This window comes from Brachionichthys hirsutus, chromosome 21, assembly GCF_040956055.1.
Source record: "Brachionichthys hirsutus isolate HB-005 chromosome 21, CSIRO-AGI_Bhir_v1, whole genome shotgun sequence".
In the NCBI taxonomy this organism is placed as follows: domain Eukaryota; kingdom Metazoa; phylum Chordata; class Actinopteri; order Lophiiformes; family Brachionichthyidae; genus Brachionichthys; species Brachionichthys hirsutus.
Window position 1 is genome coordinate 1,934,077 of NC_090917.1, and position 21,743 is coordinate 1,955,819.

The 21,743-nt window shown below is 51.5% G+C and overlaps 3 protein-coding genes and 1 non-coding gene across 4 annotated transcripts in view; 1 reads left to right on the forward strand and 3 right to left on the reverse strand.

The window, feature by feature from the left end:
- Nucleotides 1-7,809: 7,809 nt before the first annotated feature.
- Nucleotides 7,810-11,444, reverse strand: fbxw10 (F-box and WD repeat domain containing 10). Its single transcript, XM_068754828.1, has 12 exons — nucleotides 10,964-11,444; nucleotides 10,621-10,791; nucleotides 10,411-10,540; nucleotides 10,228-10,333; nucleotides 10,044-10,150; nucleotides 9,754-9,957; nucleotides 9,537-9,658; nucleotides 9,271-9,425; nucleotides 9,049-9,191; nucleotides 8,727-8,885; nucleotides 8,429-8,655; nucleotides 7,810-8,354 (listed from the first exon to the last, which is right to left on the reverse strand). The coding sequence occupies exons 1-12, from the start codon at nucleotides 11,442-11,444 to the stop codon at nucleotides 7,861-7,863; spliced, it is 2,499 nt and encodes an 832-aa protein (XP_068610929.1). The 3' UTR covers nucleotides 7,810-7,860.
- Nucleotides 11,445-11,541: 97 nt separating this feature from the next.
- trnag-ccc (transfer RNA glycine (anticodon CCC)) lies at nucleotides 11,542-11,612 on the reverse strand. Its single transcript has one exon. It is a non-coding gene; the product is annotated as a tRNA-Gly (tRNA).
- A 641-nt stretch (nucleotides 11,613-12,253) lies between these two features.
- LOC137910238 (histone-lysine N-methyltransferase PRDM9-like) lies at nucleotides 12,254-15,520 on the forward strand. Its single transcript, XM_068754676.1, has 6 exons — nucleotides 12,254-12,356; nucleotides 12,435-12,512; nucleotides 12,612-12,889; nucleotides 12,992-13,059; nucleotides 13,149-13,339; nucleotides 13,420-15,520. The coding sequence occupies exons 1-6, from the start codon at nucleotides 12,254-12,256 to the stop codon at nucleotides 15,387-15,389; spliced, it is 2,688 nt and encodes an 895-aa protein (XP_068610777.1). The 3' UTR covers nucleotides 15,390-15,520.
- Nucleotides 15,521-16,827: 1,307 nt separating this feature from the next.
- LOC137910392 (neurabin-2-like) overlaps nucleotides 16,828-21,743 on the reverse strand; it is a 5,563-nt gene continuing 647 nt past the window's right edge. The window contains exons 2-12 of the mRNA XM_068754829.1: nucleotides 21,032-21,124; nucleotides 20,580-20,683; nucleotides 20,135-20,296; nucleotides 19,842-19,962; nucleotides 19,654-19,758; nucleotides 18,521-18,653; nucleotides 17,706-17,858; nucleotides 17,566-17,619; nucleotides 17,203-17,432; nucleotides 17,020-17,116; nucleotides 16,828-16,878 (exon numbers count right to left, since the gene is read on the reverse strand). Coding sequence (XP_068610930.1) covers nucleotides 16,828-16,878; nucleotides 17,020-17,116; nucleotides 17,203-17,432; nucleotides 17,566-17,619; nucleotides 17,706-17,858; nucleotides 18,521-18,653; nucleotides 19,654-19,758; nucleotides 19,842-19,962; nucleotides 20,135-20,296; nucleotides 20,580-20,683; nucleotides 21,032-21,124 — 1,303 coding nt within the window. The remainder of the gene's footprint in view (nucleotides 16,879-17,019; nucleotides 17,117-17,202; nucleotides 17,433-17,565; nucleotides 17,620-17,705; nucleotides 17,859-18,520; nucleotides 18,654-19,653; nucleotides 19,759-19,841; nucleotides 19,963-20,134; nucleotides 20,297-20,579; nucleotides 20,684-21,031; nucleotides 21,125-21,743) is intronic.

The window sequence follows — 21,743 nt, forward strand, 5'->3', positions numbered from 1 at the left end:
GTTCAGACGTCAAGAGGCGACTCGGGGAATGCCCTCCTCGAATACAAAGAGTTCATTACTGTCAGCAGATATGAATTGTGGTAAATTAACTCACGACGAAGATCCGGCTCCTCTTATCTGGTTTTATGTTATAAAAAGAAAGGCACTACTTACCCTCCTTGTCTGTGCTTTTGTTCAGAGAGCATGTTAATGAGGAAAGAGCAACCATTCTTCACTTCAGCATTGATTCTCAACCTTTTTAAAACAGTTTCAGCTCCTGGAGTTCAATAACCTGCGTGGCGTGCAGCCGCCTCCCGCAATTATCAAAGCATAAATCAGTCATTGACTTTTTTTGCTGCTCTCTTTTTCATTTCCTCGTCCCTGTTGGCACCTTTTTCCATCATCCGAAGCGTGTTTATGTGCGCCGTAACAGCGCAAGTGGTGCAGCCACTGACCTACAGCAGACTGTTTACACGTCACAATAGGCACGATAAGTGATTCCTACCCCCCCCCCCCCGCCCATCTCGGTCCTCCTAGTGGATTGTTTTCTATTCCTGCTTGTTTCAATCACGGGAATGATGAAACGCCGCCGTGCGACGGCGAAATAAAAAATGATAAAAACATGTTCCATTCTCCAGCGAGGTCATATTATTTATGGGGCCGTATTGGAATGCGTGATGTCTTGTTTAAAGTTGCTCCCGACCACGCTCTCGGGGAAAGGCGGGATGTGTACGGCGGAGCGTGAGGTGGATGTGGCGCCCTGCCCTCCCACAAAAAGAAAAAACTCACATTGATGTACATGAAAAGAATCCGGAGCGTTGCCTTGTTCCCCTCGTCGGCAGCGCCTGGTCGCTGAGAACAGGAACTTCCTGGCACGCTTGTGTTATTGTTGCAGAGGAAGGGGAGAGAATGAGCCAAGTATTCAAAGCAAGTTGAGCTGAGGGGGGGGGGGTCTTTTTGTCTCGTTTTATGCTTTGAATATTAGAAATAGGGCGAATGCAAGGCAAAGAGGTCGGCATTGGTTCCTGCACATTTCCAGAAAGGCAAGAAGAGTATGGACGATTAATTTTAGCCGAGTCGAAGCGTGGAAGGAGTGAGAGATGGGCGGAGTCTCCCTCTCGCCATTATCTCTACCCACAGCTCAGGTTTGACGGTTCAACCCTCGCCGACGGTTTCCCAGAACGTCTCTCTTTCCATGTGGGAAGACTTAACCTCGCATGAGATTTGAGGGATATTCGTTTTCACCTACTGTCAGGTTGATGGCTGGACCCATTTGGGGGGGGGGGGGGGGGGGATCAAGCCTCTGTCACGTCTTCGTGCCACTTGAGAGACATTTCAAGCGGGGGAAACGCTCAGCCGGGTGGGAGCCGGTGAAATGTGCAAACGTTCACATGAATGTTTACCGTCATATTCCGGGGATATCGCCACATCTCCAGCGTTTTTCACGGCAGTCGATCCCAGATGGGGGCCTTCGTGCCGTCGTCCAGCCCGGCACTTTCACTCTAACCCGCCTGGGACACGTGCCACTGTTTTTGGGCACCTAGAATCGTGGGTTCGCTTCTAAAGGCTGTTTATACGGGCCACGCCAAATGGATCCGTGATTGCGGGCCACTGGTTTATTTGAATTAGCCACGGAGAGCAGTTCCGATGGGGGTTTGAGCGTGACTCACCCCTTTTTCAAAACATTAGTCTCCACCAAGTCCCGCTTGTTGCCCTTTGAGGTTGGGTTTCATTTCACATTAGCGAAAAAGGAGCGGCCCGTCTGTGTACTCTACACATTTGTGCGACGGAGAGCAAAGGAAAGTGTTTCCCGTTCTGGCCGAACGATGGCACGATTTTATCAATGGGACGAGGCGTTTCTTCTTTCCAAATGTTCCTTCGTCAAATCTTGCGTTGGGATTTTTAAAACACTTGACATGGTTGCTGTTGGACAGTCAAGCTGAAAGATAGATTTCAAAAACATCTGGACCTCGGTGCGGGGTTAGGGGTTATGATCCAGGGGTTGTGCCATCCAGATCTATCTGTCTATCATCTATCGATCATTTTACGATTCACTTTCTTTGTTTCCTTGACAATTTGGTTTATTCAAAACACTCGAGCTGCATTGAAGAGGCTGAGCCGCAGCTTGTAGGGGCGGATCTCCTTTGATGAAGCCACATCAATGCGCTCAGCACTCAAACTCTGACACTTGCAGGAAAAAGAGAAAAAAAAGAAACGCCGTCTGACATTTCCAGCTTATCACATGGTATCAGGTTTGCTTTGTGGACGTGAGCAGCGGCTTGGCGTTTTGATGCTCGCAGTGAAATTGTCAGGGACTTTTATTTCACTCGCGAACATTGTGAAGGCTATTTTTCCACTTATCCTAGTGCGTGTGTGTGTGTGTGTGTGTGTGTGTGTGAGGGTGAAGCAGCCTCGTGCCATAAAACCAGCTTGCTATCCATTGCAACGTAAATCGGGGCTGTTTCGCGGCCCCTGAGACGCGTGGTAAGCAGATGACAGACTATACGAAGTGCAATAATTACAACACTGCAGAACGTGAGACGCTGTGCGGGAAAGACGACTCCAGATACGCCATTCTTACTTCAGGCTTTTATTGTTGAAGAAAAGCAGCACACGAGCCCAAACGCCTCAGCAGAGCGCCTTTTACACGCAGCCGTTAAACGCCGCAGCTGCATGCGAATCATTTTACATTCTTTATCTCACCTTTGTAGAGCTTTTTCCCAAATGGGAACCATAAATTCTTTGCGCAGCTCAACCAGCGGCCATTTGTGTATCTGAGATCCGTTATCCACGTTGGTTTTATTTAGTATTTTCTCACATTGGCTGCAGATTAATTCTCCTGCAGCTGCTTAGATACAATGAAAAGAGGAAAAAATTGCTTGTAATTATTAAAAGCCTATTGGGGAATCTTGCATAAAACATTTGGCGGGGGAGGAAGAAGCCGGGGGGAAACGTGAAAGCACTGCTCGATAGATTTGTGAGATATGAGCGAGATTTCTTTCATTTTTAAAGGTGTAAAAAAATAATCTGGCCCCTTCTTAACTCCTCTGACTCCCCCACCCGGCCCCCGTGTCCATTTTGCACTTTATGACATGCATATGAGACTCGTCAACGGGGCCCAAACAGATGGATCACTGTGTGAATTATTGCAGTTAGTGCATAAGAAATATTACAGAAATGTTAAACATCGCGGAGCCGAATCATCCAGCGAGCCTGAACGGAATGTCTGCGGGTCGATTACAAAACAACTCACTGTCCTTGTCGGCGGGGGGGGGGGGGGGGGGGTTACTGCCAAATTAAATGGTTATCACCTAAAAATAAGACACTCTATCAGCCCGCATGTCGGTGCAAAGAAAAATGTCATTAGTCAGGGAAAGACTTTTCAGTTTTTGATTCTTGGCCCATCCGACTTGGCACATTAAATTAACTGCCCACACACTGAAGTAATTATATGAATAATATCGGGTGTTTTAACAGCTGTAGTCTGAGGGGGGGGGTGGATTGAGAGGCCGGGGTTCAATGCCCAGACACGGAGGCCCATCACAATACCGGCATCTCACTCACCAATGACAGAAAATGATGCCTGCGACAGAAGTGTTGGTTTCCTCGTGCCAGCAGGAGGCCTCCAGACGGCGACACATCTTTGGGGGGAGAGGTGGTAGGAATTCATCATTGCTTTAACGTGAATGCAAATCCTGCCTGCCCTTCTCGTGCACAAGATTTTTTTTTAGACATTTGAACTCTTTGGGGGAAAATGTGAAGCACCGATTTGAGCAAAAAGTCTTCCTCACAGTCACCACACGAGTTCCTGGGAAATAACCACATAAGATGCTCCACTAAATGACCCAAAACATCTGCTGCTAATAGGGGTCAGTTTTATCCCGGGCGCCCCCCCCCGAAGAAGCCCTGCACATCACAGCTAAAATGAAAGACACAAATGGCATGACTCAACCGAGCTGCGTGTTATTTCCTCGCTCTTGTATCAACACGTGAGGAAACCTGCTGAGCTGTGAATTATCGAAGCAACGGCATCTGGTGATTTTTTTTTTGTTTTTCATCTGCTCCACAAAAACTTTGGGGTCGGGGGGTCAAGTGAGGAGAGAGCAACGGCAGTCCGATTGTTGTGACTGGAATCCGGAGGGGGGGGGGGTTCAGCTGCACGGTGACGGTGGCCATTTACAGAAGAGGCTTGAATTGGTTGACTATTCTGGGAATGTTAAGAAATGAAGTCAGGTGGGAAGTTCGTGACGATAATCGGCCGCATCCATCGGAACTTCAAGTTAAGGGCAGAAGGAGTTCACCTCATAGAGATTCTTGATGAATGACAACTAAACGACTCACCGGCATTCTTTTTAAAATCAAAATCCATCCATTAAAGCCTCCATAAAACCTTTTTTGCCGGGGCGGGGGGGGGGCATGTGGAGTTGTTTGACCCACAATCCAAGAGGGGGCTTTCTTTATCAGGCGCCGTGAACCTCTCCAAACAGCGGGAGCTCTGCTGGAGAGAGAGAGAGAGAGAGAGAGAGAGAGAGAGAGAGCAAACATCTGTACCGGAGACGCATGTGAACAGCCATTTGTTTGTCAAGCCGGTGAACGAGTGCACGAGTCAAACTATCGGGAAGGCAGCTGATAAAGAGTCATTGAACCGCTCTGAACTTTCCCTCACACTGTCGAAAGTGCTGCTGCGAGACCTTCGACAGAAAGCGCTGTTTCTTTTATTGTGGCGCCGCAGCCAGTCTGGGAAATGAACTGACAAATGGCGTTGATAGAATAAAAGGGCGGTGGCTTCACTTTCAAATGTCTCCTCGGTGAGATATTAATAAAAGCCTTCTAATCCTCCGAGCTGTTTGTAGTCCGCCGCTACAATTTATTTTCTGTTCATTCCGTGGCAGGAAGTAGATTCAGATGCCATTTGCCACATATTTTTTCCCTCCTGTGAATTGTGAATTGCCTTTTTGTTCTAAGCTGCCACCCCCCCCCCCCCCCTTCCCCCTCATCTCTCAGACGATATGTGTCTGCTGACCCCTAAACGGGGAAGTTTTACGTGGTTGACCTTTGACTTTTACGTCTCCGTATTAATGTCTAAGAAAACAGTGAAATTATGACACTTAACGCTGTCGCCTGCGCGTGTCTGGAGCGGCTCTGCGAAGACTGGGCGCCATTCAGACCACGAGTCAAATCAGTGACACCGTCGCTCGTGCTTAATAGCGAAACGTTCGCACCGACGTGCTGCGAAAAGCTAATAAATATAGACAAATAGACTGCTAGTGCAACTATAGTGTTATTTTCACGCACGCTTATTTATAAATTGTACAATTAAAGCTAGGCTACTTGGAAGCTTTCCCAACTGGTCCGGTGATTCAGGACTCTATAAAGAGGTCTAGTGAGACCCCCCCGGAGGACGAATAGCAAAAAGCCATCGCCGTCCATCGTGCCATCTCCTCTGGTGGTAAAGCGCCGGCGCGTTCGCCTTTGTTTTTGTTGTCGTTCTGTAGGTCTCTGTCTGAAATCGGTCTTGCAGATAGAAAATAATCTCTTTGCAATTATTCTAAATGCGTTCCAGATGTGACGCAGCAAAAAGCAGATGGTCTCGCGGTGCAATCAGTCAGTTGTTCAAAAGAAGAAGAAGAAAAATTCGACTTAATGAGATAAACACAAAATCAAAGGCGAGGGGGGGGGGCTCTTGCTACCTTTACAACCCGATTACTCAATGGTTCTTTATGTCGCACGAAGCGCTTGCATCCCCTTCAGCGGACTCGGGCGTCGCCTCTTCGGCCTGCGTCCTGCTCCCTGTGAGTAACAAATTCTGCTCGCTCACTCGTTTGGGTTTTAGTCCTGAACCACGAGGAGCCAGAAGCTCAGCGGTAGCCTCTTTGATCATCTTCCCTGATCACAAGTGGATTCACTTCACTCTTTCTTGGCTCAATCAGGGCGGGGGGGGGGGGGGGGCCTTAAACGCAGCAAGGTCCAACTTCACAAAGCAAGAGCCTTCCCTCTGCAGAGGCGCCGCAGACATCCAATCAATGAGCAACCGGATTCCCTCTTATCTGCTTGGCTTGGCTGCATGTCCTGTATCTCAGTAATGGTGTTTCTGTTAATTGCCTCCCTTCGTTTCTGGCTGCGTCCCCCTTTCGTTTCCGATCCCTATCTACAAATGAGGTCAGAAAAGGCACATGGATCTTGTTTCCCCCCGACTCACTCCGCTGAATCCTAGCGGGGAAAGCGGCGCTGGCCGTGTCTGTCGATGCTCCTCTGTGTTGGTGATGAAGATTCTTGTTTAAGCTCGGCTTAACTTCTGGGAAACGGCAGCGTGGAAGGCAGCTTTTGAGGAAAAATGTCCACAGTATGATTTCCAGCAAACGGTTGAGATTTATTACGAGTCAGCCCACCCCCCCTTGAGGATTGTGTAATTTGCATATTCATTCAAACGTTTGCATCTGATGCCCATCTTGTTAGACCTGGACATGGCGTGATATCTGAACAGCTCCGGGGCAAGCCAGCCACCCGTCTGAGAAACATGCAAACACAAAAAAAAATCAAATAATGCAGACCACGATTTGGTTAATCGCATTCTATACCATGACTGGTCTCGACCGACCCGACCCCGCAGCGATCGCCCAAACCTAAACTGATTCAAGACTCCAAACCTGCCGCTGACACAGCATGACAACATCTGAAACATTAATCTGACAAATGAACTATTATGCAAATATGTGCCTTTGGAGATGGAGATCCGTGTTGAGGAAAGGTCATCCGGGGTCATCCTGAAGCATCTATTGTCGCCTCCGACCTCCTCTCTAAGCTCCTCTCTCTGTGAGAGGGTTAACCGTCATCTCTGTCAAGCTTCTCCCCGTGCGTAAATAGAGCCGTGCCCTCCTCTACCGGCCAATCCGCTGGCCGGGACAAGGGAGCAGAAGATTCTAAGAGCGCTCCTCCATGAAGACTTTCCCTTTTCTAAGTTTGCTTTGATTTTACGCTCAATATGCCCCCTGCAGCTCCGCCGGTCGTGGCCAAGAGGCACCGTACCTGATGAAACAATGGGGGGGGGGGGGTTGCATTGAGGCGCCATTATCCTCAGTTCTCTCCCGATCAAATTCATTAGCAGCAGAGCTTCCTGAAAGAATAGGCCGTCTTACCCAGTTGCCCTAATACCCCTTTGTTAGTCTTCGTTATTCACGGGTACCCAGCTGTTGTGCTGTTGCTGTGAAAGCAGCGGACCTTCTCTGTGATCTTCAACCTCCCTAATGATGCCCTTGAGGCAGCAGCGCCCCCGAGGCCAGGTGTCGGGGTGAAAGGTCTCTGCGGATGGGACGAACTCCTCCTCACCGCCGTGACGACTTCGCCCAGCTTCCTTGAAGCTAAAGCCACAAAGATTTGCCGTGGCTTAAGTTTTACTCGGGGAATTTGCAGATGTGACCGTTAGAAAGCCCATATTTCCTTTCAGTGACGATGCTTCCTGTATGAAAGGTTTTAACGATGGCGCTGCGGGTTTGAGGATTATAACTCGACTTGGTAGAATACATGCGTCTGAAATGCCATTTATGTTGCGTTTTATTGCTAAATACTAATTTTTAATGTTGGAGAAATCACATTTTTGCTATGATTCTCTTTCTGGGTTGAATTCAGTCATCCTTGAACATCCATATAGAAACTGGATTAACCGTGTGGCGCTCCGATCCCATCGTCAAGCGGAGCTGAAGATGCAGAAACTTCAGACACATTCAACTTCAGGAAAAAGATTTTAATCGGATGATACAATACTGACCCCTTGTGGGGTTTTACTGAAGCGTCGCGTATAAAATGTGGTTTTTGAGCAACAAAGATGTCCAGAGTAGCCAATGAAAAGCTGCGACTGACACACAAAAACAAATTGATCCGCTTCTACTTGTGTGTCATTTTGTTCACTCTTTTCTCCTGATTCTTGGACAGTTTCTGCTCCCGGATTTCTCGTTCTTCCGTCGGGGTCGCTGCGTGCAACCTGAGTCCCTCTGTGGCACTGACTGCCCCGTGCGGGTCGGCGCTGTGAGACCGTGATCTCTCCTGGATGGCGCCTGGAACACAGGTCCGTCTGGGCCGGGCCCCATGCGCGCTCCGATTCAGGGGCCCCGGATCAGGGTGCAGAGAACGGCGAGTCGCGCGAGGACCCCACGAGTCTCGCAGCCTGCTGTTGCTCTCCGTGTTGACGCTCACTTCATCCGTCCGCTGTTCCCTCTGGGCGGCGTTGATCTTGAGGAGGATGGAGTCTTGTGTCAAAGGATGATGAGGACCCCTCTTCTTCATCCGTTTGCTTGTCGACTTCTCGCTCTGAATCACCGACTGCTTGTCACAGGCGTCTCTGGCTACGAGGGGAAAAGTCTCATTTGGTACCAGCTCATCTGAAAACCTGCCGCCGCCGTTTCTGATGTCAAGCGCTGCTTACCTTTAGCGGAGGAAGACAGGAAGTGAGAGCCACTCTCCGGTTCCTTGTAGCTACAGTCGCGAGTTTTTCGGTTGGGCGATGCCACCGTTGCTTCTTTACTGGCCCCGACGGAGGCGAGGTCAAGCCTTCTGAGCGACGCAGGTGTGTCAGAGACGCCGCCCTGGCCGCCCTGGCCGCCCTCTGTTGACTCTGCATAATCCCAGAACACCTTGGCAAAGTGGTAGCGCTTCACGCTGGATTTCGAGTTCACTAAAATGCTGCAGGGCGTGGAATTAAAATACGTAAGGCGATGAAGACTAGACCATTGACGAGGGGGCATCCGACTCACCCGTCTTCATGGACGTGCAGAGAACGGATTTGCCCCGTTTCAGCCTCGACTGTAATTTCTCTCAAGCAACCCCCAGTGAGGAAATTAAAAATGCGAATCTTTCCGTCCGCACAGCCAGTAATGACACGGAGGTAGACGAGCGTCAGAGATTTGACCTCTCTGTGAAGAAACCGAAGCCAGCGTTAAACATTTCCACAATGGAACTGGATAAAGCAGCAGGAATGGGTAGAGTAGCCAACAAAGTACGAAGGCGTTGTCTTCTCATTCAACTGAAGGGTAAACGGCGAAGAACTTCTCCAGCTCCAAAGGTGTCTTTACTCACTTCGGGTGGCTGAAGGTCATCAGACACTGTTTGGCGTCGGACTTGTGACTCCAGGCCATGACCTGACCGCCCCAGTCGCCGGACAACAAGTGCCATTCGTCGAGGAACAGGCACTTCACTGAGCTCCTGTGGGCATCGATGACCTTCAGGGATAAGAGGCGCAAAGGTGAAGGTGAACTGAATGTGAACCGGACGACCACGTGTCCGGGCTGATGGTCTCACCCTGAGCAGTGAGGCCTTGCCCATGTCCCAGATTTTGACCAATCCGCTGTCACAGCTGCTGTACACCGTCGTCTTACTGATCCTCACACACTGGACAGGGCCGGCGTGTTTGAATTTATATTCCTCGAAATTCTTCCCCGTGTTTAGACACCACACTGGCGATCGGGAACATAAACCACAAACGCCATTAAAATCCACAGATTCTTTTTTTTTATTTATTATTATTATATATATATATAGATGAGGCAGATTCAAAGACGCCTCGCCTTTTACGAGACAGTCTTTGCCTCCGGAGACGAGCCTGTCGGCGTGGACGTCCAGGCAGATGACGGTGCCGTAATGACCATACAGCACCATCACGCATTCATCCGTCTTCAAATCCCAACACCTGAACAGAAACCCTGCCGATTCATAAAGTCTCAGAGGAGCGCTTCGTTGCCCCCCCCCCCCCCCCCCGCAGCGCCCTCGTCCCTCATCCCTCACCTGACACTCGTGTCGCAGCTGGCCGTGACCACCAGGTCTCTGTCCTGACAGAGCAGCACCGCCCGAATGCTGCCGACGTGGCCCTTCATCACGCCGACCCTTTTTGTGTCCGACGCCGCGTAAAGCAGATGCACCTTGCAGTCCTTGGAGCCGACGGCCAACCAGGAGCCGCCTCTGTAGTCCACCACCCGATGAGGGTCTTTGCTGTAAGACACAACGCACGATGGCATCGGTGCGATGCCCTCAATCCGTTTGTTACTCGATATTTAAAGGAAGCTTGAAACGCCAACTTGTTCAGCAGCACCGTGGTGAAATATGCACCACAGTAGACATTCCGCTCTTCCATTTGCACCGTCTCGGTTTTGACTTTGGCGTGAGCCCCGCCGAGCCGCTTCTCCTGTGAAACCCACAAAGGCATATTGTCAATCGTCATGGGACAACGACGACAGAGCTATTGGGTTTTGCTTTATTGACCTTTTGGACACCAGGTTGAACGCCTTCGTCCTCGTCGTCCGTGATTGGTACGGGGACTTCAACGACGCGGGCGTAAGTGGGACTCACTACTTTAACCCCTCTGCAACTCTAAAGGATATCCATTATTCTCATCAACAAAACTTTAAACACAAGCACAAATCTTTTTACGTTTAAAACATCGACATCGTCATTGCCTTCATTTGCTGCTGAAACATTCTGCGGAACTTGAGTTCCTCCATGGTTTCCAGTGCGAGGCGCTGCCAGTACTGACAAACCTTCTGGCAGCATCTCAGCGTGGGCTCACTCATCAGACCTGGAGAGAGAGATCGGTGGAGTTTACTTCATTTTACTCAGTTCGGGTACGTCGGTTAGTGATAATATAACACTATTTACCCAATATCCTCTTTGAGAGATTAACAGGCAGGCCGTTTATGAAGTCACGGTATCGGCTGACCCCGGACACAGATTTTGAGGACCCTGGCAGCACCATGAGAGCGGGGTCTTCGGGGTCTTCGGGGTCTTCGTCGCTGTCCCGGTCCTGTCGGATGACGCTGCAACTGGTCACTGAAAAGCGGACAGGACAACAACTCCCAATATAACCAAAATAGACGACACAAAAAGCAGATGAATGACCCAAAACCATCTGTGTGCTACTCCGTGGATTTTACTGACCCCTGTGGGTACCGAAGGGAATTGCACTTCAAGTCAAACACTCTTGTTTTTTGTTTTTTTTTACCTGTGTCTTGCAGGAAGCCTCGTTTTTTCCTCACCAGAAGCACGCCGGTCAGATTGGCGACCGTGCGTAAAAGTTCGGAGTCGCAGCGTGAGAGCAGGCTGCAGATGTAGTGCGTTTTGACCCAGTTGGGGCTGCTGTCGAACCAGTCCCAGATCTCGTTCTTGTCCACGCTGAACGGCTCCCCACTCAGTTCTCGATCTGATTCGCGTTTGGGGTAATCTTGAGGACACGCTGGTCTCTTCGACCTTGCGTAAGCGAATAAAGACCACGATGTTACGCACAGCGTAGTTTGGACGCTTTCCAGCACTCGCTCATCTCTGCAACGTAAAATCAGCTCCACGATGAAGCCCCTCTTGAATCCATCCGACACTTTCCACGAACGCTGAGTGGAACCCGGCGATTTAGGGGAGAAGGCACAAACCGGACAAATCCCGCACGCGTTGAGACAGTTTATCCCGGGGGGCGCCGCGCTTTGGAGCATAATGAAGGACTTGGGCTGTCTGAGTTGTTGCTTTGGTAAAACAATCACTTTGTGGGTTTCTAGGCAACGGGTTCCACACCGTTCAGCTAAAGGTAAGTGCGCCGCCCGGGAATCGAACCCGGGTCGCAAGAATGGGAATCTTGCATGATACCACTACACCAGCGGCGCCTTGGAGCACGGATTGATCGTTGATCTACTTGATCCAATTACCCACATCACTTTAATAAGATGGGTTTGATGGTGTTTGTTGCACTCTGTGTGTAAATCCTGTAAACGACTGCAGTTGTTTCAAAAACAGAACATACGTTGATTTATTCGACCGCATTTAATTTGAAGCGAACAGATAGGTGTTGACCTTTATACTGAAAAATGTGGGTTATTTACTTCCGGGGCGGCGTCGGCAGTCTCGCATAGTTTCCGGTTTATCTCGCATGAGAAATAAACCACTCTGGAATGGCAGAAAACTTCGTTAGAACGGCTAGAAGATTATAGTAATACTTAGTCGAGTAAGTATAAAACTTGTGAATACCTTCTTTTTAGATACTTAAAAAGAAAACTGTTATAATGCTAGCCTTTATCTTGCCTGTGCCTGTGGGGCAGCCAGATGGGGCTAACCAGATGTCTGATTAGCCAGAGCTAGCTGATGTACACGGGTTTTCCTGACTCTTATAGGACTGGAGTTCTTCGTCGTGGATCTGTCAACCCGTGGAATCGGTTTTCTGGCCGGTGTTCCTCGGAACTAGCTAAACGCGCTAGCGTTAGCTGTCATGTAATCAGCATTAAGGCGTGAGCAGCTGTCGTGGGGCTTGATGGTGAAGTTCCCAGAGTCTGCATTCATGTCGGGCAGGAGCGACGGCGTGGAGTGGGTCGAGACCATCGAGGAGGTCGTCGTGACAGAAAGCACCGCTGCGGGTTTGTGTCCTTTTATTGCTTTATAACATTTAAACCTGTGATCAGAAGCTTATTGATCGTTTGGCCTTTCACACTTAGAACCCGTGGAAACGCCGGTCCAGAGGTTGCTGGACACCGTGGGACAAGGAGACGGGACAGAGGAAAATAATGTCTTCTGTAAGCAAGAAGTGTCCTCCTCTCCTTTCATACACGGCCTCCTTGGGGTCGCTAGAACATTTTCACTCTGACACGGAAACATTTTTTTATATTTTCTAGATTGTGACGAGTGTCTGACGCTGTTCCAGGACCGGAACGATCCGGCGAACGCCAGCGGCCCATCTTTTATTCTCGACTTTCCCGCCATCCTGGGCGCCCCCCAAAGGGCCCTCCTCACTCTCCCTCACGGCCTGACGGTAGGAAGATCAAGTATTCCCAGCGCAGGCGTCGGAGTCATAAACCACGGACCCGTCGTGCCTCTGGGAACGCATTTCGGTCCGTACGAAGGAGAAGTGGCGTCGATGGAAGACTCCATGACGAGCGACTTCTCCTGGGAGGTGAGCTTGAGGTTTTTGATTTCTGAAATCGAATCCTGACTTCTTACGATGGTGAATTTTAAATGTTTAATCTTAAGCGCATCCCGATTTTTGTTTTTGCAGATCTGCAAAGGAAACAACGAGTACGAATACGTAGACGCTGCCGGAGAATCGCGCTCGAACTGGATGAGGTTTAAACCTTAAAACCGGCACGATCTCGGAAGCTCGGCTGTGCATGGCTGATATAACAATAATATATTCTCCTTCTTTTCTTGCAAAGATATGTGAAGTCTGCCCGCAGCAGAGAAGAGACGAACTTGCTGGCGGTCCAGCACGAGGGCAGCATCCTGTTTCACTGCTGCCGCTCCATCCGCCCCGGAGACGAGCTCCTGGTGTGGCCCGGCAGCAAACTCCTCGCGCGCTTCAGTGAAGCCTGGAACCGGCTGTGGCTGTTGAAACTGAAGGCCGCCGGTATATTTAGCACTTAACCGCTTCTTTTAATGGCGTTTTTATTCCTCTTTAACATGTTTTATTTCTTCTCTAAATCACAGAGAGTAAAGCGATGGCGACCTCTCCGGTCTTCGCGTGCCCCCGCTGCCAGCTGTCCTTCACCACGGAGTCCTTCCTCCAGCGTCACGGAGACCGCTTCCACCGCGCTGCGCCGCCCGCTGACAGTCCACCCGAGTCGGGCGACCGTACCGGATCGCCGGCGGTTTTATCCGTCGACCCCGCCGGGTCCAGGACGTGCGGCGATTGCGGGAAGGTTTTCAAGCAGGCACCTCACCTGAAGAGACACAAGCTCTGCGTCCACGCGAACAAGCGCCCCTACTGCTGCCCGCAGTGCCGGCGGAGCTTCAGCCAGGCGTCCGGGTTGGTCCGGCACCAGCGAGTCCACAGGAAGCAGGCTGCGATGAAAGACGCGGACCTCACCATCGAGACTTCGGTCCTCGCGGAGGAGGAGAGCCTCACGGCGAGTTCGGAACCCGCCGCCGCACCCGAGGAATCGAAGGATGTGAATGGAAGTGAGACGCCAGACCGAGCGGCGGATGGAACTGGATCCTGCTCGGACTCGAGTAAGAGCGTCACAAATGAAGAGTCCCTCAAAGGGCGTACAGTGACGGTCCGGGAAGCGCTGCGTCCGTACGCCTGCCGTTTGTGCCGGAGGCGCTTCAGGCAGTACTGCGACCTGTCCAGACACTTGCCGTGTCACCGGGAGGCGAGGAGGACGGGAGACGGAAAGAATCCGACTCCCGACGAGTCGTCCATCAGGCCGTTCAGCTGCGCCGACTGTTCGCGTGCTTTTTCATCCGTGGACGACCTCCAGCAGCACGTAAGCGAGGATCACTCGGAGGAATGTGTGGTGGGAAATCAAGGTGAAGCTCCGGCGCCGGTTGGAGCTGATCAAAGCCACGGCCCCGACTTTAAAGCGCCTCAAAGGCAGCCCTCGCTGCGGCCGCAGCGACTCGGGGCAAGGTCTAAAATATCTGCCATAACCAAGCTCATAGCTCCGAAACGAAGGCCAGCCGCGTGCAAGAGGGCGTCGCCCAACGCCGCTCAGACCGCGGCGAGCTCCGGCGAGCCAGAAGCGCCTCCTGGCAAAAGCGTGAAGTTTACCAAATACAAGTGGTACAGCTGCAATCGCTGCAAACGCACGTACGCAAACCCAGACGAGCTCAAAGCGCACCGGTGCGGCGCGGCCCTCGACAATTCCGGCTTCCTGGCGAGGCGCGAGCAGCCGGCGCACGCCGACCCCGGACTGTTCGGCTGCGCCGGCTGCGGTAAATCCTTCTGCACGTCGGCCAAGCTGAAGCGGCACCAGAAGAGCGACACGTGCCGGAAGCATCGGTGCACGTCGGAGCTGTTCTCCTGCTCCTTCTGCCAGTTCTCCTTCACCGTGAAGAACTACCTGCTGAAGCACATCAAGAGGCACCACCCCGTCGAGTACGTGGCGCTCTGCTACTCGGACGGCGCCGCGGATCAGCAGCAGGAGGAGGAGGGGGAGGAGGAGGAGGAGGAGAAAGAGTGCGTCTGCCCCCACTGCCAGAAGAGCTTCGCCAGCGCCAAATCCCTAAAGTCCCACCCGTGCTTCCAGCAGGTGAAGGTTCTCTACTTGTGCACGGACTGCGGGAAAGGCTTCGCCAACCACTACGGCCTCAAGCAGCATCAGCGCGTGCACACGGGCGAGAAGCCCTACAGCTGCCCCCACTGCGGCAAAAGCTTCTCCTACACCGGGCAGCTCAACGTGCACCTGCGGACTCACACCGGGGAGAAGCCGTACCTGTGCACCCACTGCGGGGAGAGCTTCCGCCAGTCGGGCGACCTGAAGAGGCACGAGAGGAAGCACACGGGGGTGAGGCCCTACAGCTGCCCCGAGTGCTGCAAAAGCTTCAGCCGCCTGCAGAGCCTCAAGGCCCACCAGATGCTCCACCGGGGGCAGAGGCTGTTTAAATGCACCCAGTGCGGGAAGAGCTTCTCCCGGAACTACCACCTCCGGAGGCACCACCAGAAAATGCACCTGTAGGAAAGAAGCATTAGCACTGCTAAAGCTCGAGTCTAAATGTTGAGTATTTTTTATGTTGAGCACTTTAATTATGGAGAAGCAAACGTGAATATTTGATTCATTCCATCTGCAATCGACAAATACACAAATGTTAAGGGGATGACTTACAAATAAAAGGAAAAGCGACCATCACTGTTGACCATTTATTCCACAAAACATACAATGCAAAGCCATGTGCGCCGTACAAACCTTAATATTATGAAAATACTCATAACCATGCCTGTTGTTGTTATTTCAATTATAATTACTCTTAATTTGGTCATCGTCCAGATCTACGTTTCATTTCTTTTCGCATTTTGGCTTCGCCCTTTGTTCTCGTCGGCTCGTATCCTCGATTATATCATAAATATTAAAGTGAAATAAAATGTCAGTTTGAGCTGAACGATACAAACATACTGGTAGAACAGTTCACACGAGTAGACTCCGTTTCTGGTTGCTTTTTTTTTTTGACACACTGTGCTGAAATTTGAACGGGTGTCAACCCGGCAGTGTTTTCCGTGTGCTACACACAGCGGTGTCGGGCGCAGCTGCTGGTTCGAGACGCGATTACAATCTACGTTTGCTGCTGGTAACGGCTTCTTCGTCGTCTCGTTCGTGTTTCTCATTATCAGTTGTCCTAACAAACACCAGACACACCAAGAGTCCCTGACGAGATCCATTTTGAAAAGGAAAGAGTCGTTTTTTTTCCCCCATTTGTGGCACAAGTTGAGGAGTTTTGTTCTGTGGTCCTTTTTCTGAAGAGAAAGAAGGGATGAAGCTGGAGGCGGGGGGGCGCTCGCAGTAAAAAAAAAAACATGACTTCTGAAAGGTAGGCAGCAGGTGGTTCTCAAGGTTAAGTGACACGACCTCTACGGAGGTTGGGTTTACTGTTTGTACAATTTCTAAGACACATCAAGTTTCCCGTTTCTTCCTCCGTCCCGGTCGAAGCGTCCTCGGTGCGAACGCCGTCCGATTTACACGCCTTTCATCTCAGCAGAAAATATACAGCGTCCCTCAATCTCATCGGGTTTATATTATGTTAAATGTTATACACATATTGAAAATGTATTTTTTTTTTTTTTTTTTTACAAACAAAACTTGATTGTTAAACCACGACGGCACCAACGTATGTACAAAGTCAAAGAAGGAAAGAAACGATCACACAACCAGGCAACAGCCCGGTTCGTCATAAAAACCCACAGATTAAGGGATTAAATACTGAATTCTGAACAAAATTAAAAAACGGAACGGCCGTGAGGAAACCGCTCCGGGGTGGAGACGCTAAACAAAGACGTGGTTAAAAAGGGTCGAGTGGCCCCAAAACGCAGAGCCTGAGGACACACACACACGAGAAATGCCCCGCAGGTCGTCGCAGGAACAGGAACGCCACTTTATGCGTTCTGAACCCGACAAAGGGCTTTTATAAAGGGTCCGATTTCAGCTCCTCCACCCTGCACTCCAGGTCGGCCACCTGGACAAGAGAGGAAAGGGCAGTCGTTACGGAAGTTCATCCCTCGTCCCGAACCGTACGTTCACATTTTTATCCAAGTAGAGCTCAGAAAGCCTCGATTGCAGACGAAACCGGCGCTAAAAATCGCTCGCGAGCTCGCACCTGCTCCTGAAGCTGCCCAGACTCCTCCTCCAAAAGCGAGGCCTCGGCTCCAACTTGTGCACAACGCTGCGTCTCCTTCTTCAGGTACTCGACCTCCCTGTTAAAGACGCGCATCAGCCCGTCAGCGCGTCGCTTGCAACGCCGACCCCGGTTTTCGCTCTGCGGCGCCACACGCTGTCTTACTTCTGCTGGTACTCCTTGATCAGGCGTTTGGCTTTGCCGTACTTCCGCTCCAGCGCCTGATACTGGGACTGCGTCTCCTTCAGGTGCTCGTCCACCGCCTGGCACAGACTCTGAGCCTCCATCCAGTAGCCTTCGAGCTTCTCCATGCGCTCCTTGTTCTCCTGCAGGGTCTGCTCCAGCTGGACCTTGTCCATGCGCCAGCGCTGCTTCTCCTGCTCCGCGTGGTGCAGCTGGGGAGGACGGATGAAGCTCGCGTCTCAATGAATGCAAACCGACCCACGGCTCCCAGGCTTCTGCCGATGGGATTAGGAGGAGCTAATATTTAATATGACTCTCAAGCGTGACCTGAATTAAAGAACTCACCTTTCTCTTCAGCTGTTGGATCTCCGCTTGGGTCACGGCGTGCTTTATTTGGAGCTTCGTTGCACAGAGAGGTGACAGTTTCAGCCTCGCGTATTCATATGAGCTGCATTAAGCTGTGATTCAGCCGATCGTTTTCTCACCTCTTTGTATTTATGGGCCAGTTTCTCGGGGTCCGTCTCAAGAGGCGACATGTCCTCGTTCTCCGCCAAGTCAAACACCTCGATGGCGCTCGGATACGGCGGGCTGGCTTCCTCCTCCTCCTCCTCCTCCTCATCCGTGCCATATTCACCACCCTGAAGGGATGAGATAAATTCATTTCATAGATAGTTAAATAAGTTTAATGGGTCACTTCACCTAAATCAAACCAACTAGTCGCTGCTATCTGAGTGTTTCAGAGGTTACCCCGGATTATTGGGAAGAATAATTACTTATTTTGTTACGATGAAATTCCAACTGCCTCGTTATTGACAGCAATGCCCTGTTTTACGTTTGCAATTGTGATATTTTTGCCGTTAAATGCTTTGGATAGAAAGGAAATGGAAATGTGAACCACAGGAGCTTCTGTGCAGTGACGCCAAACGGACACTAGAGGGCGCAAAACCCCCAGAGAGCCGGCAACGCTCTGTTACACAACCCCAATGCTTTTTACAAACCGCCCACTGTCAACCTTTCAGGAGGGGAGGGGAGGGGAGGGGAGGGGGGGGCAGCTTTCCTTCTGTTATTATAATGAAACTACACACACTTTGAACCCAAAACCTTTTATGCAAACCGAAAACGGAGACGAAAAAAAGAAGAGCGAGAATTAATGAAGCAAAACGGGAATCAGAGGCTGCCGCATCCAGTCGATGTGATTGGGCTTATCATTGGATCTCACTGATGCCCCACGCTGGATGAACAGTGCGTGTGTGTGTGTGTGTGTGTGTGCGTGTGAGTGCGAGTGCGCGTGAAGACCCGCCTCCTGCTCGTCCATGTACTGGTTGTAGCGCTGCTCCATCATCTCCCTCTGCCAGCGCTCCTGCTCCAGGGTCTGCTGGATGAGCTGGGCCACTTCGCTCTGCTCTCCCGGCTTCTCCCGGCCAATCACGAACCTGCGTTCCGGAAAAAAATACATCGGGAGTGACTCTTAAGTCGGGGTTGGACCATTTTTTGTCTCAGAGAGCTCAAACTGTGCTTTATCAGGTATGGAGATAGAGTCTAGAGTCTAAGTACAAACTAAGTAGTGCATGATCAGGAGGGACGACCGCCGAGGAGGACACCGCCGCTCCCACATATGACACGCTGCTTACAGCCCTCCTCAGTCAGTACAGAGGACGTATTAATATAGTAAAGAATGCGCTGGCTCGCTGATGACAGAAAGCGGCTTCCTGTTCAGCGCTGGACAAAAGGCCGTCTCTGTGGACTCGGCCTCTTCTCCGACTGCCTCTCCGTCCTTCAGGCTCACACTTCTGTCCAATTACAAACCCTGCACGAGCAGCAAGCAGGGAATTCTACAGGAAATCATAATGGAGCCACGCGTTAAGCACCAACACGTAATGAAACGCTCATTAAGCCCACTTCCTGCCCCCCCCCCCCATGAAAAGGCCGGAGCTTGCTTGCCCTCTGCCACCGCCGTTAGCGGATCCATAATGCATGAGCTATCTGTAGAGGTCTCTGATCTTCGCAAGTCTTCACAACACTGACAATTACCCGACAGCGCTGACCACTGCGCCGTAAATCAGGAATGAGCTTCAACGACAAAAAGGACCGCATAGGGAAGCCCCCCCCCCCCCCCCAAAAAAAACCCGCCGCCTTACAAAATAACCCTTTGCCAAATGATAAAATTAGCATGTTATTTCACTGCATTCGCTGTCCCCGTTTAGCGCGTTAGCATGCTGGTATAAAAAACAGCAGCAGCGCTACTTGACCTGATGGTGGCGCGAGACAAAGTGAGACGTTAAAGAGAGATTCGTCTGGGAGGACAACAGGAAATGGACAAATAAAGGACACGATTCCACTCCTCCTGTTACGGCTAATGAAACCTGAATCGGTGTCCGTGAGATTAACGTTTCTGGATCAGAGCGCTGCAACAGAATCTTCGGTTCCTCTTACTTGACGGTTCCCGACGTGTTCCTGAGAACGGAGGCGGCAAAGTTCTGGGTGACGCCCACCAAACTGGTCCCGTCCACCTCCACAATCAGATCGTTCACCAGGATCCTGAAGGAGACGATTAAGAGAGGAAGTGAAGATGTGCAGCTCGAACGCCGAACTGAACTCAGGTTTACGTCTCTTCGCCGTACCTGCCGTCCCTTTGCGCCGCTCCGCCGTCTGTGACCGTCTTCACGAAGATGCCCAGCTTCTCCAGGCCCATGTCGGCCCCCGCTCCCATCCCGATGATGCTGATGCCCAGTCCGTCGCCATCTGGAGGTGTGTGGCGCACCGGAGCACATTGGTTCAATAATAAAGATTCCCGGATCAATCCCTGGACGGGTCTGGTTAAATTTGTACGGTCGAGTGAAGGAGAAGTGCTTGCAGATTGCTCTATAGCGCAAATGGAACTATTTTTTTTTTTTGGTGGGGGGGGGGTCGGTACCTTTCTCCAGCTCCGCGGGGAACAGGTCCAGCCTCTCCACCCTCTTCTCCAGCTCATACTCAGCAGACGCCGCCATGGGATCCACGTCTTCATTGCGCCGGTCATAGTCCTCGTTGGGGTAGGTGGCGAACACCTGCGGCCGGACGGAGACGGTTAGCGCCGCTCAAGTCCCGCGTGTTACGTTTACAGGCCGCTATCCACGGGAGAAGATCGATGCAGAAGACGGAAGTCTCTGTTGCCGGTCTACCAGCGTGAGGGTTTACGTAACCACCTCCAGCATGCTAATGGCGGCCTTCTGCAGCTGCTGCTCCCAGGCCTCACACGCACGCACACACACACGCACACACACACACACCACTCTCCCAAGGTGATTACGCATGCACCGCCACGCTCGCTCTGCTAGCGACGCTGATTCAGAGCTCACTCTTCCCCGTTTGTTATTCGCTTGCATTGCAACCCTTTTCGTTTCCTTCCAGTTCGTTCTCTGACATCGGGTTCGTCCGTCTGTCCGGGCAAAGCGGGATCTCGCCGCCTCGTGACAAGCCTTTCCTGTGTCCGTGAGAACGCCGCGGCGAAGAGCCCCCGTCGGTTTTGACAGCGCTTTATGAAATGTCAACGGGCCCCTCTTCGCAATCATTGTCTTTTTCATGCGTCGTTGGACGCCGTGCAAGCTTTTTGGTTTTTAAGCCTCGCCAGGCACATTTTTGCAGACACTGTGAATTAAGCGAATCCAATTGATGCTCTGCAGACGTCAGACGGCACGGGAGCGGCGCCGGTGTCTAATGGCTCTCGATTTAGGTTACCTTCGTATTTAGAGGGATTAGCAGAATGTGGATTAGAGGCGCACACAAAAAACAACAGCGGCGCGCTCCCGCGTGCCGGCCGCGGCGCTCTCACCCCTGGAGTTTAAATGTCAAGAGGCCGCAGCCGGTGGTTTGTGCGATGCCCTCGTTTCCGTGCCCGCGATGCTGAGGAGGATCGAATGTGTCGCTGGGGAGAAAAACAAAGCGCCGTGATTGGATGTTCGTCGTGACCTCCTGCCTTCGGCGAGGTTAGAATCCCTCCCCGTGTCGGTGAATCGTCCCTTTCTGGACGGTTGATTTCCTCCCTTCTCATGTGCAATAATCCCCCCCCCCGCCCCCCCCCTCAGACTGCAGACGGGCGAACGGGATCCGGCGTGACGCAAGCCAATCTCTTTAAAGCATGTGAGGAGAGCGGCCCGGTAGATGAACTCGTCAAACGGCGAGCTGCCTAACTTTAGAAGACAAACATCGGGATTAAAGGCAGGGCGTTGGGGGGGGGGGGGGGGGCAGGAGGAGGACGATGGTCCAGTTGTGGCAGATAGTAGGTCAGAGGAGCTAACAGATGGTCAGGAAACTCCCTCCCTCCCGCCCTCCCTCTGCTGGGACGACCGACAAAGCTCTGTAGGCAGCGTGGCACGCCAGCTCGCCGGCGGCGTCTTTAAACGCCACCCACATGGGGCCTTGAGGGACAGTAAATATAGTCCGTGAGGGACAACGACCATTTCACGGTGCAGTTGTCCTGACCGAGGCGCGGTGAAATGATAGAGCGGCTCTGCTTCTGGGGGGGGGGGGGTCGTTCCAGCTCG

What these genes read in the sequence shown, in the direction of transcription:
- fbxw10 (XM_068754828.1), bottom strand. Translation starts at nt 11,444, where the DNA reads ATGCTCCAAAGCGCGGCGCCCCCCGGGATAAACTGTCTCAACGCGTGC. An exon ending in AGGCTTCCTGCAAGACACAG is followed by an intron (nt 10,792 to 10,963) that starts GTAAAAAAAAAC and finishes TCCGCTTTTCAG; the next exon opens with TGACCAGTTGCAGCGTCATC. An exon ending in GCAAGGCCTCACTGCTCAGG is followed by an intron (nt 9,192 to 9,270) that starts GTGAGACCATCA and finishes TTATCCCTGAAG; the next exon opens with GTCATCGATGCCCACAGGAG.
- LOC137910238 (XM_068754676.1), top strand. Translation starts at nt 12,254, where the DNA reads ATGGTGAAGTTCCCAGAGTCTGCATTCATGTCGGGCAGGAGCGACGGC. An exon ending in AGAGGAAAATAATGTCTTCT is followed by an intron (nt 12,513 to 12,611) that starts GTAAGCAAGAAG and finishes TATATTTTCTAG; the next exon opens with ATTGTGACGAGTGTCTGACG. An exon ending in CGAGCGACTTCTCCTGGGAG is followed by an intron (nt 12,890 to 12,991) that starts GTGAGCTTGAGG and finishes TTGTTTTTGCAG; the next exon opens with ATCTGCAAAGGAAACAACGA.